General features: G+C 32.9%; 2 protein-coding genes across 5 annotated transcripts; one reads left to right on the plus strand and one right to left on the minus strand.

The window, feature by feature from the left end:
• Positions 1–603: 603 nt before the first annotated feature.
• Positions 604–7,506, minus strand: LOC11418392 (OVARIAN TUMOR DOMAIN-containing deubiquitinating enzyme 12). 3 transcript variants are annotated; one of them, XM_024785296.2, is made up of 11 exons: positions 7,378–7,506; positions 6,484–6,871; positions 6,153–6,388; positions 5,838–5,911; positions 4,067–4,121; positions 3,111–3,185; positions 2,947–3,020; positions 2,795–2,843; positions 1,736–1,820; positions 1,461–1,517; positions 604–985 (listed from the first exon to the last, which is right to left on the minus strand). In XM_024785296.2, exons 2-11 carry the CDS (start codon positions 6,806–6,808, stop codon positions 930–932), a joined length of 1,086 nt encoding a protein of 361 aa, XP_024641064.1. In that variant the 5' UTR covers positions 6,809–6,871; positions 7,378–7,506; the 3' UTR covers positions 604–929. The 3 variants fall into 3 exon arrangements, with proteins under 3 accessions (XP_024641064.1, XP_039685808.1, XP_039685809.1); XM_039829874.1 differs by having other exon boundaries at positions 7,285–7,398; XM_039829875.1 differs by lacking the exon at positions 7,378–7,506 and adding an exon at positions 7,081–7,225.
• Positions 7,507–12,598: 5,092 nt separating this feature from the next.
• Positions 12,599–20,656, plus strand: LOC11417813 (ABC transporter G family member 24). Of its 2 annotated transcripts, XM_003591817.4 has the most exons (14): positions 12,603–12,970; positions 14,020–14,096; positions 14,807–15,079; positions 15,327–15,390; positions 15,483–15,629; positions 15,786–15,820; positions 15,943–16,016; positions 16,232–17,148; positions 17,263–17,559; positions 18,315–18,791; positions 18,896–19,044; positions 19,145–19,434; positions 19,544–19,677; positions 20,115–20,656. In XM_003591817.4, exons 1-14 carry the CDS (start codon positions 12,750–12,752, stop codon positions 20,269–20,271), a joined length of 3,312 nt encoding a protein of 1,103 aa, XP_003591865.1. In that variant the 5' UTR covers positions 12,603–12,749; the 3' UTR covers positions 20,272–20,656. The 2 variants fall into 2 exon arrangements, with proteins under 2 accessions (XP_024641074.1, XP_003591865.1); XM_024785306.2 differs by lacking the exons at positions 19,544–19,677; positions 20,115–20,656 and having other exon boundaries at positions 12,599–12,970; positions 18,896–19,040; positions 19,145–19,299.
• The last annotated feature ends 271 nt before the right edge of the window (positions 20,657–20,927 follow it).

A 20,927-nucleotide genomic window follows, 5' to 3' on the forward strand; every position in this document is an offset into this window, starting at 1 on the left:
GCTAAGCATCAATATTAGAGCCTAGTCCATGTTTATTTTTGAAGAAATGAAATAATCATATTTTTCCTCAAAAAAAAAAAAAAAATTGGCTAAATTCAAAATTACTAGATTTTTATTTGGTTTGTAAATTCAAAATTACTTTATTTTAAATGCACAAATTAATTCATCCAGAAATATATTTTTTTCAAAACAAATATCTTGATCAATGCACAAAGATAAAAACCAAAGCATGAAATATTATTGTCGCAGACACAAGTATCCCATTTAACCACACAAAATTTGTCTATAATATGATTTTAAGTTTGAGGTTTTGTCAAACCATAAGCCACAATTGGTGCCACTTGAACATCATTATGGTTTGCAAAAGGTCCCATTACACTCCACATTTTTTTCAGATAGAACGATTACTTTTTCCTTAAGTAATTGTCCCTCTTAATTCTTCAGTATCGCTTTTGTTATTTTCTAATGTAAAAATAGTTGAACCATTCTTTTCAGAGGCTGTATGCATAACAAAATACTGCAATAGTTCTACACCGTGCAAGGACAAACTTATATTCGTTCCACTTAAGAATATGTTAGATTCTTCAAGAAACCTCAAGAATATGTTGTGAATAAAACAATAATATGCAGCTAACTTAGACACAAAATATACAACTATATACTCATGTACAAGGAAAACAAAGATTATTGTTATTATTTTATTATTATATACATAAAAGAATAGAAGGAGGTGAAGAGGGAGGAACCAACTCTAGCTATGGGCACTGGCAGTGTCAAGGTATAAATAAATATATAACGCAGCTGGCAATAAAAGCTCAAATGATTACAAAGCCGGTCATACTAATGAACCAATGGTTTAAGAGCCAAAAATTTAGTCAGATTGTCTGCAACGGACGCGTGAAATAGTTGCATCCATTTGTGCGCTGATCCTAAACGCCAAAGTTCCACCATCTCTTCTTTTTCTTTAAATAAGATGAAGGCATTTCTGAATATGAAATAACAGAATACAATTAAATAAATATCACATAAAAACAAATGTGAGTGCTACCTCTGAAAATATAACCATACAAAGCAAACTATCAGTAAATAAAAACTATTTTAAAGATATGCTATGAGGTTGCATAATGAGTCTCATGCAAATGATCCTCTCAAGAGTGCATAGACGCACAATGGAACAGTTAATGCCATGTTACATAAAACAGCAATGATGATTGATGACAACCAAATGAATTCAAGAGCATGGAAGAGACTGGAATAATCAAAAGACTAATGAAGACAACTCAAGAGAGTATTGGTTCTTATTGCTAGATAACCATTGGCTGTATTTTTGTATATAGGAGATTTCATGGAGCGTTTTCAACCTTAAATTGGATGTGCAAATAATTGAATCATAAACTTCTTTAGCTTAAATCACAGGTAAATTTGTTACCTGTGATTTGTATAAAGGATAAATTTGTTACCTCCTTCCGGATAAATTGAGTTGTAATGCACCTCTGCCCAAAAGCTCAGAAATATTACTGCATAAATCACAGGTAAAGGTCACACACACTTAGCATTTTTCTGAAACAGGAATTAATATACCAACAGTACACACCACATAGATATTGCTATTCATAACTTGCTCATTTTACATTTTACATATCGAAATATTTTTGAAACCATATTCACATCTACATGTACTTATCAAGAATTTTTCAAATACAAAGTACATAAACAAATATTGATCAAATCTTACTCCTTGTGGACTTCTGTATCTGTGGAAGAATCTCAATGTAACATGTGTCCTTGAAAGAAGTAATCACAAATATTTTGACGCCATACTGAAAGGACATGAGAAATGACCAGATCAGTCATTCAAGTAAATGAGGAATAAACAAAACGCAATGATTATCATTCACCACTTCAAAACACACTATATGCTCTTTATATGCAACCCACCCACAGAATACTCAGTTTATCCTTAATTCCTATACATAATTAAAGAAATTTACATTACAATATCCTATAAGTAAATATCATGTCACCGGTCCTCGCCTTTTTACAGCAGTTCCATTTAAAGACAAATAATTTTTTATCCAAGAAAGATTATAATACCAATCATTTAAACCTATGATATATCAAGGATTAAATTGATAATAGAGCTTAAACCATTTGAACTGTTTGGGACAATTAACTATTTGGACAAATAATTAATGTGACTTCAAGACTGTCGCTAAAGCTGTAAATTCTTAACTTGATCTCAAAGAAGGTGTAAATTCTTTTTACATAAACACGTCTGAAAAATCAAAGCTCTGTGACACCAATTCTTTTTTAAGATTGTGCGTTTTAATTGTTATTAGGAAAACTGGGGTTTAGAAACAAGAGAGGGCCTGCAAAGATTTTGGAAGGACAACAACAATAACCAAGCCTTTTCCCACTAAGTGGGGTCGTCTACATGGATCAAATTACACCAATGATGTTCTATCATAAACTAAATTTTGGTCCAACTCATTGATCTCCAAGTTTTTCCTAATTGTTTCCCCTTATAATTTTTCAAGGTCTAAATATGGACAGTTTGATTAATTAAAATTGATGTATAGGAGTTGGTCTTAAAATAAGAGAAATGATATTTGTACAACCATTATGTGACAACTTTCTCTCTCAGACTCACATTATGTTTTTGCTTTCTCTCTCTCTATTGCTTTGGTTTTCATGTCATTGATCATGTCACACACACGCGCGCGCGCGCGCATAGCTAGAAAAACAGACGAAAATTATGATAGGGAAGGACAGAAATTATGTATTCCCTTCATACCCAATCTGCAGCAGCCTGCAACGTGACATGATCGCCCCATTCACCACTCCTAAAAAATTCATACATATAGCAATCAGCAAACCATAAGGACTGTCGATAAAAGCCATATTGGCATAAGTAACATAACAGCATATGTGCACATAGTCGCATACCTGCTCATCTTCTTTAAATATTCACTATAAGCCATAGGAACATAACCAGCATATAGATCTGGGTCGGACTTAAGCTGGCAAAACAATAAGAAAACACTATCAATACATATGATTATAGGAAGCACCGCCAAACAGGTAAAAACATCATTGTAAAACCAACAAACCTGTTGAACAACTTGTTCCCGTACAAATTTGTGGAGGTTTGGAGAGCGATAGAGTTGATCTGACAAAGCACGAAACTGAAATAAAATGAAACCAACAAGTCACTCTTTATTATTAGAAAATAGCATGTACAAATTTATGCACTGTGATCCACACACCAAGTTAATAATGCTAAAAAAATTTAGAATATTCACAATCTCTCGTTATATGTCAATTTTTCCGAGAATAATAATAATGATATTAAAAATTAAGCTTCTAGTTCACTAAACTTCAATAATAACAACAACTGAGTTGCAATAGAGAGAAAAAAATATGTTCAAAAGAAATAACCTATATCATAAGATTTATAATATTTGTAGAAAAAAGGAATAAGTTACAACCCTCTACCCCACCCCAAAGGATTTACTTCTGATAAACTCCCAGTATGGAGTATTTTATGCTATTAATGAACCATGTGGTCAACTTATATATTTTTTGGTTTAACTCCTGACCTTCTATTCATAGTATAAAGAGTTGTACGATCAAATTTAAAATTTCAAGATAAGACATGAATTTAAATTGTTGTCTCTCTTGGATAGATGGTTGGATGGAAAGTTAATTTTCAAAAATCAGAAATTTGAAATGCGATATTCTTTGACAGGAATGAGAATGAATATGTTATTGGTATAAATAATTAAATATATGTCTGAAGTCTTCACGGGAGCAGCGCCAGTTTGGAATTTTTTCCACAAGTATTTAACTTGTAGGTGAAGGTAGGGTGTTTAATATAGCTTTGAGGCAGTGTTTGGAAGAACAAGAACCCCTCATTCTTAATCCTACTTTCACAAGTTATAACATTAAAGTCAAAATATGTTTCTCCTAATAAATTTATGAACGTTTTAACAAGGATAAAATAAATATTATAATACAGGAATTGAATTGCATTTTAGATGTCTACGCAGAAAGATAAAGAACCAACCTGACAGTTACCATCTCCATCAACCTTAGACTCAATCAGTTCATATAACTGCAGTCTAACAAAGATCAAATTCTTAAAATTAGATATACACTCAATGAAATAAAAGAAAAAGACAAGACATAATTTGTTCTAACTTGCATGCAAAGAGGTGTAGAAAAAAATATATAAAAAGAAGTAGAACTACATAGAACAATCTTGTATCCATCTTATTTAATCTTTTTCATCCAACACATCTCGCTCTTTATAATTCAAAAAGAATCCAGTCAAAGGATAGAGAAGACTACAACGACTTCCTAGGTCAGGGTTGGGGTGGGAGATCCAAAAGATATCATCTTATTAGTTGGGATTTGTGCTGCAGACCTTCAGAAGATGGGGTTTTGGCGTAGAAAATTTGGTTTCTATATACATTGTTTTGGCAGCTGGTATGGAAATTTCCTTCAGAAACTAAGTCAAGAAGACACCAAGCAAGATCAGGAGGGGTCACAAGATCATGAATCGGGGGATCGCAACACGGGTCTTAAGATCCTACCAAATTCAGAAATTCATACGTATTGCATATAGATTCATACATATGCATATAAAACTACATAATTTAGTATAAAAAAAAAAAAATCAAATCACACTCAAATCACTTTTAAAACTCAAAACAGTAGCAAATCACACCTAAAAACAACTATATTGGTGTGTCACTATATTGGGAAGGTTTCCCGAATGGGTGTTATTGGGAATCACATAAATTATTGCTTAGTCGTGTATGGGAAAGGTTTCCTATATAACTATTAATTAATAATTATTTGGTATAATAGGTAAGAAAAGAGCCATTTCATGTAACGCCAACAACAGTAAATAAAACATGTTTGCTGGGGTTTCCGAAGCTTTTATTATATTTTTTACGAAAACAGGGCCGTGAACCGACCTGCGACCCGAAATTTCAAGGAGACGCGGCCGATTTTACTGCTTCCACACGTTTTTGCGGCAACCCCAACTGTTCCCAACAATTTCCGATTCTGGACCTACTCAAGCACACAGATGGTACTCAAGATCGTAGACTCGTGCATTTCTACGAGTCAGATCGTGATCTTGTCTACCGTGACACCAAGTAATTAAGAAACTAACTCATTAAGGTATCAAGTTATTGAGAAACTAATTTGGTAAGGTAATTGCACTGCATGAGACCTTCTAATGAGAGGCACAAAGTGATTCCCCTACACTTCTCTAGATAAAAAAATGAAAACTGTACTAGATAGGGTATAATTAAAAAAAATGAAAACTGTACTAGATAGGATATAATAGGATACGAGCACTAGGTAGGTACGCCCCTCCACTCTGTGGTTCTACCCAATGATTTAAGGGAACAATCATCTCTAGTATGCAACAGGAATTGAGCAGGATTGCAGCATTCTTAAGTTTTCCTTTCCTCTGTTGCCTTTTTTCTTCTTTTCAAGCTGTGTTATGCTTGTCGCCCCATTTTAACTTCTCTTTGAGAATACTTATTCTAAAATAACTGTAATACACATATCAAAATCATAGTTTTCTTAAAGGAGAGGATATGAAAGGTGAGCCTTTGCAGTAATTTGTCCCCTCTTCTTGGTTATGGTAACAAAATATTGTCTGTTACAAGAAGGGAAAAAGAAAAAAGAAAAACACAAAATGGCTGTATTTTTTGAGGAGATGGGGCTTGTCTGGTTTTTTATAGTGGTATAGTATTTAATTAACTTCTTCTAGGAGACTAGTCAAACCAACAGGCATAAAAAATAAAATAAAGTGAGACCTGTCCAGCAGCCTTTGATGATCTGATACTTCTTCGTCGTCAGATGGTATGTTTTTGTTGGTTTTAGGAACATGCTGAAAACACAGACAAGAGAAATAAGAGCATGAATTATTACTTAAATTAGAATTGCATATCTAAACTATACTTATAATGATATATTACTTAAGTCTAATGTGTATAAATCAGAATTATCAAGCTCTTGTCATGTGTGGGTTAAAAGCTCGTACATATGCACATAGAAATTTTGTGCCTGAACTCTACAAAATCGTCCAAAGAAGAGACAGGAGCAAGTGGATGCACTAAAGTTACACTTACAGGAATAGGAACCATCTGGTTTAATCTTTTGCCTACTTCACCATCAAGAGAAGACTCATCCGATATTTCCAATGAACGCCACATTTCATCAGTAATGATAGGCATCTCTCCTGACCTAGAAGACGAACCAAATACCCCAACTTCATGCTCATCATTTTCCCTTTCACTTGGACCACAATCCTCCGCTCGTTTCATATGACATGACTCATCTACGGGATTCTGGTAAGATTCATCGCCTACATGTTGATTATATATCGCGAAAAGTTACAAAAAAGACCTCTTACACACGAAAATAACTAATAAATAACTTCTACTGCCAAGTTTCTAGTACCAAAGTTATAGCTCCTGTTTGAAGAAGATAACCAGTCCTGCGCATCTATGGATACTCGCGCTTGGTCATTCTCGAAGTTCATCCTCCCGGAAGATTCCATGGAATCAAGATGTGATAATTCTTCTTGATAAGCACGTGCAACAGCCTCATCATGTTCAACATTTGAATACTCAAAGAAGCCTTCCCTAACATATTGAACTTGACTATAATCGCGATCACACCGTGTTACGACACCAGGGGATCGACCATGTGGAAATGTGCAAACATCTAGAAGATGTAGGCCCCATCTAACAACATCAGGATCCATGTCATGTGATGTCATCATGAGCCTATGAAATACAGCTAACTCTTTCTCTCTCTACCAATTTACCACAAAAGAGTTCAATTTCTGAAAAAGAACAAAACTTGATAGTCACACTTACCATTTATATAACAAAACCATTCAAAAGTGGAAACTTTGAAAAGCATCAATAAGAATCAGATCATGAAAACTGAAACTATGCCCTAAATCAAATAAACCAAATACAATGCTACTTAGAATCAAATTAACAAAACTACAAAGTTAAATTGCATAAACAAACACAGTGTAAATAAAACCTTGATTTTTCACTTCAAAAGCATCGATTTTTCAACATTCAACATGCAAAGCAATAGTTTTTATAAACGAAACCCTAAACCCGTTTGCTGAAACCGACATTAATATCCAAAAAAAATAAAAATTTCAATATAATCAGTTAAAAATTGAATAAAAAGGAATAATGGGAAAAGGAAGAAGAAGGATGAAGGAAGAGATAGACGAACTTTGCTGAGAAAGGGTGCGAATAGCAAAGATGGAGGTTGGCGAATGAAAAGAACAGAGGTGTGAAAGGAAAGGAGAAGAGAAGAAGAGCTTACTTGAATTGAATTGAATTGAATGATACGTACGATGAAGGAAACGATATTTTTTGTAGCTAATAGAAAATTAGTGAAATTTGTAACCAACAAAACACAAAATTAGTGAAATCTGATAATATATAGGAATGTTTGTTATCATATCTTTTTGTTTATATCGTATTACTTTTAACTAAATTAATTATGATTTTTTTCAAATTCATGATTTTCTTAATGTTTGTTATTACAAAGAAAAATATCTAAAAAAATGCACTTAAACTTTACATATTTTTATATATCAAACAAATTATGAGTTTTTTTACTTGTAAGTTTGTTTATTAAAAACGAGTTTGATTAATGAATGATAGTGTCATTTTTTTTTAGGAGGCCAATTTTATTAACTTGATGGTTGGGGGAAAATACCACTACTATTGTCCAAGTTTTAAAGAGATTGCAAATAAGGATGAGCAAAATCAATTAAAATGATATGAAAAGTAATTTTCGTAAAATTAGTTGATAAAGATATTGAATAATGTACGTAAAGGTTGGGATTTGAATTATGACTATTCTGTTTTGTTTATTCACCTTCCAAAGATGAAGTTTTATCATTGGTCTACTTGATCCAAAAACAAATGATATAGAAAAGAGTTGTATGACCACATTGTGCTAGCATATGCACACACCGATTTGTCTCTTTGGGACCAAATCAAATTATACCATTTGAGTCTCTACTCTAGAGCAAACCATGAATTTTATTGATCAACCAAAGTAAGGGAGCGTAATTTGTATGGCCTTTCTTTTGCTATGTGAAAAAGTACCGAAAGTCTCTCTAAAAATGAAGTTTTTGATGTTCATTTCGCCAGCAATCAAGATTTCAATTTTATAAGTTACTTTCTAAAATATCTACTTAGTATAGCTCATAAAATATCTCCATAATTAATTTTACATCGTCAATGTATGTAAAGTAAAATTTTTAGATGAGTTGAACTTCATAGCTCAAACTCACGAAGAAATCTCAATGTTTGCGAGCGATATCCATCAAAGATGTTTTTAAAGGAGCCAACGTTCGTTCTCATAAATTATTTTTTAAAACAAGATTTCCATAAACTAAACTCTTAATTAACATACATTTATTTTATGCATATATTTAATCATATTTAGTTACATAGACATTTGAAATTAAAAGTTCATTTGATTTCTTAAAACTTTTGCTAATTTTATTTGTTAAATTGGAAAAAGAAATATTCCTGAAAATAAATATAATTTTCTTGTAGTTTCGAAAAAAGGTATTCTAAGACCAAAAAATGTTTAGATGAGATGACACAAATCTCTTTCAGCTTAACCAATGGCATAGATAAGATGACATAAATCTCTTTCAGCTTAACAAATGGCATAGATTCAAATTCAGTCTTAGCCATGGAACAACGTTAAAACTCTTAGGAAAATTTGTCATTCAATCGAGTCTCATAAGGCTCAAAAAATTAGTCTCCGCAGTTACACACAAAGGTATTCTAAGCCTTTAAAATGCAGGGTACTCCAAGCCTTTAAATGAATCTCTTTGACTTGATTTGTTTATTTAAATTAGTATAACTAAATATTTGAACATGCATAAAAAAATTAAACTAAATTATATGAATTAAATTTAAAGCATTCCTTTTCCCACACTATGCCTTTCCTCGCGCGCCCTATTTTTTTTCCAAAATTACCCTCGGAGCATTCCAGATTATATAATCCGGAATGGTGTTATCTTTTGTTAAAGGGTGAAAAATGAATAACGGATTTTTCCGGATTTTGTAATCCGGAAACTTCAAAAAATAGGACGCGTTACATGATGTTTCCGGATAACATGATCCGAAAACCCCCTAAGCACCCTTTTTCAAGGTAAAACAGTTCGGATTATATAATCCGAACTGTATCAGCACAAATTCTAAACATGTTTGTAACATGGATAGTCATTTTAGAGATAATATTAATCATTCTAACTCTCATCCTTCTGTTTTGGGTCATTGTTATCTGTTCTTAGTTAAAAACCGGGTTTTTCGGGCTACTTGATCGGATTGCTCCGAAACTTCCCCAGAAAATCAGAAAAAATTTAAGGACCATGACTCCCTTAGAAGGAACTTCTTACGGGACTCCGCCCTCAAAATCCAAAATTCCATCGTTTAGACCCATTTTTCATTTTTTTTTAATTTTTCATATTCTCAGAAAAATCCGAAAAAATTTGCATTTGTTTTATTTGTTTTTTGAAATTTTTTTGTGCTATTTTCATATTCTTAGTTTTTTTCTTTTAAAAGTAAAACTCAACTGCTGAAATGTGAGAGAGTCTGATGGCTGATTATACATAAGAATTGTCTGGATTATAAATCTGAAATAGTAAACATGAATCCGGATTTTAAAATCCGAAATGCACAAGGACATTTTTGGAAATTTTACAGGACGCGGGAGAAGGCCATAGGATGAGAAAAGTAATAGTCTTAAATTTATTACTAAATTCTGTCCAAAAAAAATATTAGTGAATGATAAAGCTTAAACTTTGTTTCTTCCATGTACATGAAGAAACTTTATTTGTCCTTCATTTTTCCGCTTATTCATTTTAAATAGTGAATTTTTAACCATTAAATTATCTGATAAAAAATAAAGTTTGCTCGCGTACCTCATTTCTATCTTACCCATTTCTTACAAAAATATTAAAAAAATAATTAACTATCTATTATGCATTTAATAAATATGTTAATGTTATTCCACATACAGAATGGAATGTTTCCTATCCAAAAAAAGCATGGAATGCTTTAATCTTTTGGGATACCGACATTGAATTATTAAATACAAAGCATGCCACATTTTAAAGTTGATGTTAATCTCAACATCATTATGACCATGCATGCTAAGTTTTATTTTCTTTAGAGTCTGTTGGGTTCGAGAGTTTTAGAGAAAAGGGATGGGAGCAAATATTTTAAATTTGATGTATTTGGTTCAATTTATAAAGAAGTAGTCTTTCAAATTTATAGTTATTATTTTTTTCCAGCATGACAGGGCCTCAAATTGAGTTTAATTTATCATGGATTTGAGATCTATATGTCCTCAATACCTCTTCTCTCTTAAATTCGGTACTCTCCTCAACCTATTACATTTTATTATTTTTAAATAAAAATAGAATAAAAAACTTTTTCTTATTTTTTTTAGAACACTTCTTGTAATTTTTTTAGAACATTTCTTGTAATTTTTAACTCATACGTGTTATATAAAATAACAGATCTCTAAGAACAAATATTATAAACTTTTTTTTTCTCTTTTAAAAAGAAATTGTGTTTTTTTATTAAGGGTCTATCTTTTCTATGAGAATCGGGTCTCCATTTTCATATGGACAGTCCAATCTTTACGAAACATTGATATGTTGTATGATTGTGAAGTGCAGTGAAATGAATAATTATGGAATTTTTTAATTGCATAATATATATACCTTTTTGACCTACCACTTTTTATCTTCTCACCGTAATAGCAATGAAAGGAGAAATATGATTTCTTTTTTGTTTTTGATGTTCCATTTTTACCCTTGTCATCAAATGTTGTATGCTCTTTAAACCAGTCGCAACAACAAAGGTTCTCAAACATGTAGAGGTGATAACCACAAAATTTATCATTACTTTTGATTTTTCCCCACTATTTAAGTACCTTTTGAGTAATTGCATGATCTAAATATCATAATTTTTTGTCTATTAAAGTACTTTTAAATATTTTTAAGGTTTGAACGATGGCACTTAAGTGCAATTGGGAAAATAAATTAAAATTTTCAATGATAGTTAATTGTCGTAGCAGGGAAACGACAATTAACTGTCATAGACAAGCAAACGACAATTAACATGGTGGAGATAAATGAGTAACAAAAAAAAAAGTGTCTGAGAGCAATTTGTGAAGTCTAAAGAGCAATTTTCCAAGTATGAAGAGCAATTTGGTGATATCAGTCATTAGACGGGCACTTGGTTTTTTTTTTTTTTTCCCTTGTGAGTTAAGAAGATAATTGATCTATACACCCCTTATATTCTCGTAGACCCCCCTCCAAATCAGACATTTACTTATAGTGTATTTCAGCCTATGAGAAGTGTTATAGACACTATCTTTGAAAAACTCTCTCTAACACTTATATTTTTATTGGTGAAATCCACATGGATATCATATTTTGAAAATGGATCCCAATTAAATAGTGAGATTCACATAAATTTCACCAATAAAAGAGTTATGGTAGAGAGAATGTTAAAAAAAGAGGGTTCATAACATTTCTCTTCAACCTAAATATATTAACGGAAGAATCCTTTCAATAGCCAATGAAAAAGAGAGATTGAGAAATTATAGTTTGTGAATTTAACCCAATGTTACCTGACCCTACTTGAGCCAGCTCCATCCTTTTTTTTTTTTTTTTTTTTTTTTTCTTTTATAAAACAATCCTATATCTTATACACACAACTTTACTACTCTAAAAGCAAGTTTATTGGTTCAATCTTACACAAACCCTCTAAAAACATATTATTATTATTACTACTACCGGCGTCAAGAAGAAAAACGAGAAAATGATAAAAAGTAATTAATTAAAGGGTAAAATTAGAAGAAGAAAAAACGTCACAAAAACACAATTTTTTTTTTATACAAGTCGAAATAAGTTTCATTTTTTTAGTGTCTAATAATTTTCAAGTATATATTCGGTTAACAAACATCAATTTTTGCAGTGTCATACAAAAAATTCATGTGACTTTTGTCTTAATGGTGTAACGTTATGTAATTATATAAGACGGCAATTTAAAATAAAATGAAACTAAAGCAGAACCATTTGTCAAAAATCTAAAACAAACCAAAATAAAAATGTTGATGAAATCCAACAACAATGATGTTGTTGAGTGTTGACCATAGTAACTCAAGGCAAAATTAATGGAGTCTAATATATCCTTTTCAGACAACAAAATAATAGTTGTCAATTAAATTAATTATAATTATTTATTGAGTAGTGTTAATTTGTGCCTTTAGGGCATATGTTAAGAAACCTAAAAGAAGAAATATTCTCTAAAATTTTATACATTCAATGCATTTAAAAGTTAAAGACTAAATAAAATATACACATTCCAATTATTTATTTTTATATTTGAATCATTAACTTGTACCTTAAAGGCACAACTTAACATTTCACTTATTTATTATTTATTAAGCATACACATAAACTTGTACGAACGTGGTGTCACGATAGATACTCTTCTAGGTCGGTCCCACCAAGCCTTACTTCACTTCCCATTGTCCTGTCCTGTCTTCCATGAATCAAAACCTCAAAACACTTCAAACCTGTTTTTTTGTTTTTAAGGTTCAAACACAACACAACAACCTTTGTTGTTTCATTCATTAATTTTTGCAACATGTGTAGTAGTTGGAGATGTCTTGTTTGGTTGGTTTTGACATTGAGCATGTTGTTGTTTGGGGAGAAGATGCATTGTCAAGAAATGAATGACTATGACCAACTTGATAACCCTGCTGTACTTCCCCTTATTACTCAGCTTGTTTATACCAGAATTTCCAATTTGACTTCAATTCTCAGCCAACAAATTAGTAAAGACTCCAATTTTTGTGTCAAAGATCCGTAAGTCCATTTTTTTTTCTTTCTTTCTTTGTTGTTTTTTTTTTTTTTTCCATTAATTTGTTTGGCCATTTTGGTAAATTTCTTAGCTGAGCTGGGATGCATTCTTATTTGATAACTTTATAACAATGATGGGCAGGCATGTAGCAGACTAGTGGGTTTTTTTTTGTCAAGCAGCCTAGTGGCTAGAACTCACACAATTTAATTGTGGAGAAGTGGGGCGTCTGAGGTTAAAACCTCGGCCCCTGCATGTAATATGCAATATCCCTACCGATTGAGCTAAGCTCACGGGAATCATTGTAATTTTTGGATGTTGGATGGTCCTTTTCATGATAATTAGATTTAGGCCTGTTTGGATAAATGGCGTAATTAAGTGTTTATCATACAAGTGCTTATGTATAAGCTAGTTCTACGATAAAAGATAAAATAAAGTCAAACTTTTTCCATAAGTCATCCTGAAGAGCTTATGGACAGGCCATTAACTTTTTCCATAAGCTCTCTCAAAGAGCTTCACAAGTGTTTATGCTGGTAGATAACCTCAACTAAGTCAATCCAAACGTATATTTAGATTTAGAATCAAATGTTTTGTGAATGCATGGAATGGAAATTCATAACTCAAAAAATAGATTCAATTCATTAACTTTGTACATGGGGTGCATTTAATCAATGCAAAATGCAATTGATTATTTTGAAGTGAGTAGCATAAAATTATTCTTCTAGTGTTTCAAATTTGGTGTTTTATTTAGATGAGCTTAAAGAAAGACACTTTATGATATTAACTGATAAAGAAATCAGTGAGAGATTATACTTATTCCGCATTTGAATTAGTTGTTGGCCCTAGATTTAATTATGACTGAATTTATGAGTTGTGGCCTTCAATTTAGTTTCATGAAAATATTAAAAGAAAAAAAGGAAGTTGGATTGTGTTATGTGAATTGCAGACTGATGCATTTCAATTTTCTGTTAGTGACTTGAACTTATTACTTGGACATGATAGGACAATACTAATGTAGACATTGATTTAACTGTGAAACGTAATTTTATTGTTTCAGGGATTCTGATTGGAATCAGGCCTTTAATTTTTCATCAGATTTGCGCTTCTTGTCATCTTGCATTAAAAAGACGAAAGGTATGAACAATGGCATTTAGAAATAAACCATGCATCCTTTTACTTTCTGCTTCTTAGAAAATATATCGGAACAAACAAGGCACATTCTTTTTTGCTTTAGATTTTTTTATTCTGTTTCTGAGAAGCAAATTAGACATGTTCATTGTTTGTTAGAATCTTAAGGAGCTCATGTTCATACACGAGGAAACAAAAATTATTAGAATGTAGCACTAGTACATGCTTATTGGTCTATAAGGATGAAAAATATTGAAACTAATATGGATTCAAGTTGTGAGGGATAAGGTTTGTAGTTTTTTCTAATCTCAAGTAGGCTTTTGGTACTATCATTGACTTCAAGAAAATGCTAGTGCTGTGGCTATAGGGTTTACAGTTCAAAGAAGGCCCCTATTAGCTCGTTGTTTGTATTCTCATGCCACTATAGTGCACTTCATCTTCCATTTCATCTTACGAAAACAAGTTTTTGTCGTAACCCTCCGGTTCCAGGGGAAGAGGCCCTTGGTCATCCGGAATTCGGCCGGGAAGTAAGTCAAGCTTGGCTAAGGATTGTTCCAGCCATAATTCAAACCCGGGTTCTACAGAACGATTCAACATTTGTCTTTTCTAAAACCAAGATGACTAAATAAGTGAAATGAGCAGTATTTGAATTTCTGTTCTCTACCATAAACGTGTTGCATGCACAATTCTTCTTATGCTTTGGTTTATGATGACAGGAGATATTTCAAACCGCTTGTGTACAGCCGCAGAAGTCAAGTTTTACTTAAATAGTTTAATGGAGAAATCTTCAAGTGCCAATTATTTAAAGCCTAACAGGAACTGTAATTTAACCTCATGGGTTTCTGGTTGTGAGCCCGGATGGGCCTGTAGTGTTCCCTCAGGCCAGAAGATTGACCTTAAAGATTCAAAGGAGATGCCTGCTAGAACTTCAAACTGTCGAGCATGTTGTGAAGGCTTCTTTTGTCCTCATGGCATCACATGCATGATACGTAAGTATAATGACAACAATGTTCAAAATTCTTGATTTCTTTCTTCATCACCGATGACTAAAGAAAGCTTCTATAAGATAATGTGCTAATTTTTTTATCAATAGTAGTGAGGCATAATAACATTGTATGTAATAACAATAATGATTTTTTATATTCTTTCAAAAAAATAATGATTATCGATATGTATGGCAAAAGCCGTCTCTGATTCTTTTATCTCTTTTGGGAATTGGAAATATTGTTCTTGAAGCATGCCCTCTAGGCTCATATTGCCCCATTGCTACACTCAATAAAACAACTGGCGTATGTGAACCGTGAGTTATAATTCTGACCCTAAGTTTTGTTTTCTCAAGATGTTGCTTGCATTCTGTCTGCATCGAACTAATCTATGGATATATTTCTGCAGATATCTTTATCAACTACCTCCAATGCAGCCAAATCATACATGCGGAGGAGCAAATGTTTGGGCTGATTTTAGTAGCAGTAGTGAAACATTTTGCTCAGCTGGATCTTATTGTCCAACAACCACCACAAAATTTCCGTGCAGTAGTGGGTATTATTTTGCTCCAACACTTGATTGCACTTTATGAACTACCAAACTTTTTAGTATACTTGTTATACTTTTTTTTGAGGATTTTTAAAATAAATTACTGTGCCTCTATTGATTCATTCTTAGAAATTTTCTTAACATTTTCGCATGAAATTTCAGGCATTACTGCAGGACGGGTTCCACATCTGCGAAAAGTAAGATATCTAATGATGAATACTTGCGGCAATATATCTGCGTTAGATCTCAGATTTACAAATCAATTTTTGACTGTATATATTCAAAGTGCATATGACCGTTTGCTGATTGTCGCTTGTAGGATGTTTTAAGCTGAGTTCATGTAATTCTAACACAGCAACCCAAAACATGCATGCATATGGAGTTATGCTCATTGTAAGTTATCATATCTCGTGGTTCTTGTTTTTTAATTTTTAAATAGTTTTTACTTCATGTGCAAAGATGATCTAAGATTAACGGTCTATGCTTAGTACTATGTCACATAGAGAAACATAGATGCTTAATGGTCGACGCGTGCACACACTGACACGCACGCGCAAGGAGAGAGATGAAGTTGGTAGAAAGTTAACACTCTTTAACTGCTTATGCAGGCTGCTTTGAGTACTTTGCTACTCATTATTTACAACTGTTCTGACCAAGTTCTAACTACTAGGGAAAGGAGAGTGGCAAAATCAAGAGAATCAGCAGCTAGAAGTGCAAGGAAAACTGCAAATGCACACCAAAGATGGAAAGTTGCAAAAGATGCTGCTAAAAAAGGTGCAACTGGGCTGCAAGCTCAATTATCACGCAAGTTCTCTCGTAAAAAGGACGAAGAAAATCTTGAAAAAGTTAAAATTTTGAATCAAGAGACTTCTGAAACAGATGTTGAATTGTTGCCGCATTCACAACCTTCAAACATGGTTGCAAGTTCCTCTGCAGTGCCAACTGAAAAGGGAAAAACTCCAAGTGGACTAATGCACATGATGCATGAAATTGAAAATGACCCGCATGTTAACTATAATCCAAACACAGGAAAAGAAACTAGACATAAAAGTGCTACAAAGGAAAAACAGCCACAAACTAACACACAAATTTTTAAGTATGCATATGCTCAGCTTGAAAAAGAAAAGGCTCAGCAACAAGAAAACAAGAACCTTACCTTCTCAGGAGTACTAAAAATGGCTACAAATACTGAGAAAAGTAAGAGGCCTTTTATTGAGATTTCTTTCAGAGATCTGACTCTTACACTGAAAGCTCAAAACAAACATATATTGAGAAATGTAACCGGGAAAATCAAACCTGGCCGTATCACCGCTATCATGGGCCCGTCAGGGGCTGGCAAGACAACATTTCTTTCAGCTCTAGCTGGAAAAGCACTTGGATGCTTGGTTACTGGTTCAATTCTGATAAATGGAAGGAATGAATCAATTCATTCCTTTAAGAAAATTATTGGCTTCGTGCCACAAGATGATGTAGTTCATGGAAACTTGACTGTGGAAGAGAATCTCTGGTTCAGTGCACAGTGCAGGTATATTATGTTTGACATTTTACCTGCAGTATTTTCTAAATCATTTTAATTGCCTTCACACACTTACTTTTGTATGCTTGTGTATGTGTGTATTCAAATGAAATTTTGTTAAAGGCTATCAGCTGATTTGTCAAAACCAGAAAAAGTTCTGGTTGTTGAAAGAGTTATTGAATTCTTGGGGCTTCAATCTGTGAGGAATTCCGTGGTTGGAACCGTGGAAAAGCGAGGGGTCTCTGGAGGCCAAAGGAAGCGGGTAAATGTTGGATTAGAAATGGTTATGGAACCTTCACTTTTGATGTTAGATGAACCAACATCTGGCCTGGACAGTGCATCATCTCAGCTCCTTCTAAGAGCACTAAGACGTGAAGCGCTTGAGGGAGTGAACATTTGCATGGTGGTTCATCAACCAAGGTAAATTTTAACTGTTGCTTTTTATGCTATTTTCTTTTCTGTTACTATTTGCTGTACTAAAAATTTATTTTATTCTTATCATGAAACAAAGCATCTCACAAGGATTCTCTAACCTGCCCTTCAAGGATTCAAACTTTGGCCCTATTTTATTAGAACTGTTCCTAAACCTATCAAAGACACAAATAAGATTAAATATGATTTATTACTTAAGATTCATAAACCTAAGTCTATCTTACTAATACAATCCTTCAAAAAAAGAAGAAAAAAAATCTGACTAATACAAAGCAAGACTAAGAAAAATTTCCCAAATGAACTGAAAGAAAAATATAAGAAGAATGAAACTTAATTAACCCAACAACTCCAGTTATTTATAAAATAATTGTATGCCATTATTAATACAATCACATACTTCCTTAGGACAATATTATGTGAATATATTGTATTATTACTTATTACTAAATGACTGCATTTGTGTGCTCTTTAGGTTTTAGATGATTTTTCATTTCTATTTCATGTTGTAGACTCATGCACCTTATAATAGTACACACTATTTTTCGTTTTGCTTTGAACAAGTTGGTGATAAAAAAAATATGCATCTGATTACAGTACACATTTGTTTTCAAATGGTCCTTGTTTGTTATCTATAACAGAAGCCATTCTGAAGATTGATATCATACATCACGCTTTAATTTAGATTTGTTAACAAAAAGATTATGTTCACTTTGATTTATTAATGATTGAGTTTTCTGCTTCAGCTATGCTTTGTTCAACATGTTTGATGACTTGATACTTCTGGGTAAAGGCGGTCTCATGGTCTATCACGGATCTGCCAAGAAAGTTGAAGAATATTTTTCAGGTCTCGGGATCAATGTTCCGGAGAGGATCAACCCTCCAGATTACTATATTGACATTTTGGAGGGCATTGCAGCACCTGGTGGAAGCTCAGGACTCAGTTATCAAGACCTTCCAGTTAAATGGATGCTTCACAATGAATATCCAATACCTCTTGATATGAGACAGCATGCAGCACAGTTTGGTATACCGCAGAGTGTAAATTCAGCTAATGACTTGGGGGAAGTGGGAAAGACGTTCGCCGGAGAATTATGGAATGACGTAAGAAGCAATGTGGAACTGCGAGGCGAAAAGATAAGACTTAATTTTTTAAAATCCAAGGATTTATCCAACCGGAAAACTCCTGGTGTATTCAAGCAATATAAGTACTTTCTTATACGGTAAGTCATTTAAAGATCTTGGATTTTTGCGAACTTGGAAGATTCACTCTCCAGATCGCTGCATTTTCTTTTGCTACTCTCACTCCTAACCAATGTTGTTTCAGGGTTGGGAAGCAGCGATTACGAGAAGCCAGGATCCAGGCCGTAGATTATCTTATTTTGCTACTTGCTGGAGCATGCTTAGGATCAATTACCAAATCGAGTGATCAAACATTTGGTGCATCTGGTTACACCTATACGGTGATTGCTGTATGTAAGTTGCATAAATAAATATCATTGCAAATAGTTTACTCTACTCTACTCACCATTCATTTGAGGAGTTCTTTGTTCTTATACGCTGTTGTCAATTTCAGCTCTTCTATGCAAAATAGCGGCCTTGAGATCATTTTCTCTGGATAAACTGCACTACTGGAGGGAGAGTGATTCTGGCATGAGCAGCTTAGCTTATTTTCTCTCGAAAGACACGATGGATCATTTTAATACAGTGATCAAACCAGTGGTGTATCTATCTATGTTCTATTTCTTAACCAATCCAAGATCTACTTTCACAGATAACTATATTGTGCTGCTTTGTCTTGTATACTGTGTAACTGGCATAGCATATGCATTATCCATAGTTTTTGAACCTGGCGCAGCGCAGCTGGTGAGTCCTAGAAGCAAAAAACAAAAATCACCAATTCCACAACAGAAATTTATTCACACACATATTTTCAATTTTCATTTCTCCTCTAACACGATTATGTATCTTGCAGTGGTCAGTACTTCTTCCAGTTGTTTCGACTCTCATTGCAACACAACAAAAAGATAGTAAAATTTTAAAGGCTATAGCTAATTTATGCTACTCTAAGTGGGCTTTACAAGCATTGGTCATTGCAAATGCTGAAAGGTAATATGTCAAAGATTATTCACGATCTGTTTAGATTGACTTATTTGAGCTTATATACTAGCATAAGTGCTTATTAGATTGTTTGGGGAGCGAATGGAAAACAGCCTATGCTGTACTCCAAAAAAAAACAGCTTATGATGCTCATAAGTTATTTTCAGTTTATTGATATAAACTCTCCATGATAGCTTATGAAAACAACTTATAGCTTATATAAAAGTAGTTTGATTTTATTTCATCTTTTGTCATAGAAATAACTTATACATTAGGCACTTAAATGTTAAGCGCTTATAGCATAAACGCTTACTTAAGTTGTTTATTCAAACATGACCTTAAGCTATAAATTTGTGTATCTGCTTAAATATCTTGAAGTAAAACTATGTTTATATCATATTTGAATCTGAATACTGAACATGATTTTATTTACTTGTATACTATAGGTACCAAGGAGTGTGGCTCATAACTCGTTGCGGTTCACTTTTAAAAAGTGGCTATAATCTTCATGATTGGAGTCTCTGCATATCCATCCTCATTCTTATGGGTGTTATTGGTCGTGCAATAGCGTTTTTCTGTATGGTCACCTTCAAAAAGAAGTAAGGCCAAACTTCAGGCTGCCGAAATTTTACGTTTCAAGAATGAGCTGTACAAAGTGGGGAGGGTAGTATGATCAAAACTTGATAGGATTTTTACTAAATTTGCATGATCTCAAGAATGCTTGGTTAATTTTTTTGGGGTGATATTGGTTGTTGAGTTGAATATGTGAGTTCTTTTTGACATCATCATATTATGATGGTTATTAATTATGATCCACAAGTCATGTCATAGTTGAATGTTCTTTTTGATATCTATCGTGAGATTTATACGTGACTAAGTGTGTGTTTGGCACCATTAGAAAGGTAGATCCTCCTAACATATGTTTTTCTATATGTGACTAGAGATTGAACTTGTCAAAATGGTTAAGGGAACACATACTATTCACATATGTAAAATATGTCTACCTCTCTTAACAGCAGGTTTCGAGTTTGTCACTTGCCATATGTGGTAAATCAGAGAGAAGATTAACAAGATGTTTTCCATTTTTTTGTTTGTTATAAACACACAAATCAGTTTCTCCTTCACACTTAAATAAAAATAATAATTTATAAATTACTTGATCTTTGTGTTTTTTTAATAATAATTTAAATAAAAAATAATAATTTAATAATAATTGTTTTTTTTAATAGTAATTTATAATTGAAGTTTTTTGTGTGTTT

This window comes from Medicago truncatula, chromosome 1 (genome assembly GCF_003473485.1).
Source record: "Medicago truncatula cultivar Jemalong A17 chromosome 1, MtrunA17r5.0-ANR, whole genome shotgun sequence".
Taxonomy (NCBI): Eukaryota; Viridiplantae; Streptophyta; class Magnoliopsida; order Fabales; family Fabaceae; genus Medicago; species Medicago truncatula.

What these genes read in the sequence shown, in the direction of transcription:
- LOC11417813 (XM_003591817.4), top strand. Translation starts at nt 12,750, where the DNA reads ATGTGTAGTAGTTGGAGATGTCTTGTTTGGTTGGTTTTGACATTGAGC. An exon ending in TGGCATCACATGCATGATAC is followed by an intron (nt 15,080 to 15,326) that starts GTAAGTATAATG and finishes TTGTTCTTGAAG; the next exon opens with CATGCCCTCTAGGCTCATAT. An exon ending in TATAAGTACTTTCTTATACG is followed by an intron (nt 18,792 to 18,895) that starts GTAAGTCATTTA and finishes ATGTTGTTTCAG; the next exon opens with GGTTGGGAAGCAGCGATTAC.
- LOC11418392 (XM_024785296.2), bottom strand. Translation starts at nt 6,808, where the DNA reads ATGATGACATCACATGACATGGATCCTGATGTTGTTAGATGGGGCCTA. An exon ending in TATTTAAAGAAGATGAGCAG is followed by an intron (nt 2,844 to 2,946) that starts GTATGCGACTAT and finishes TGAATTTTTTAG; the next exon opens with GAGTGGTGAATGGGGCGATC. An exon ending in CTCAATTTATCCGGAAGGAG is followed by an intron (nt 986 to 1,460) that starts GTAACAAATTTA and finishes TTTCATATTCAG; the next exon opens with AAATGCCTTCATCTTATTTA.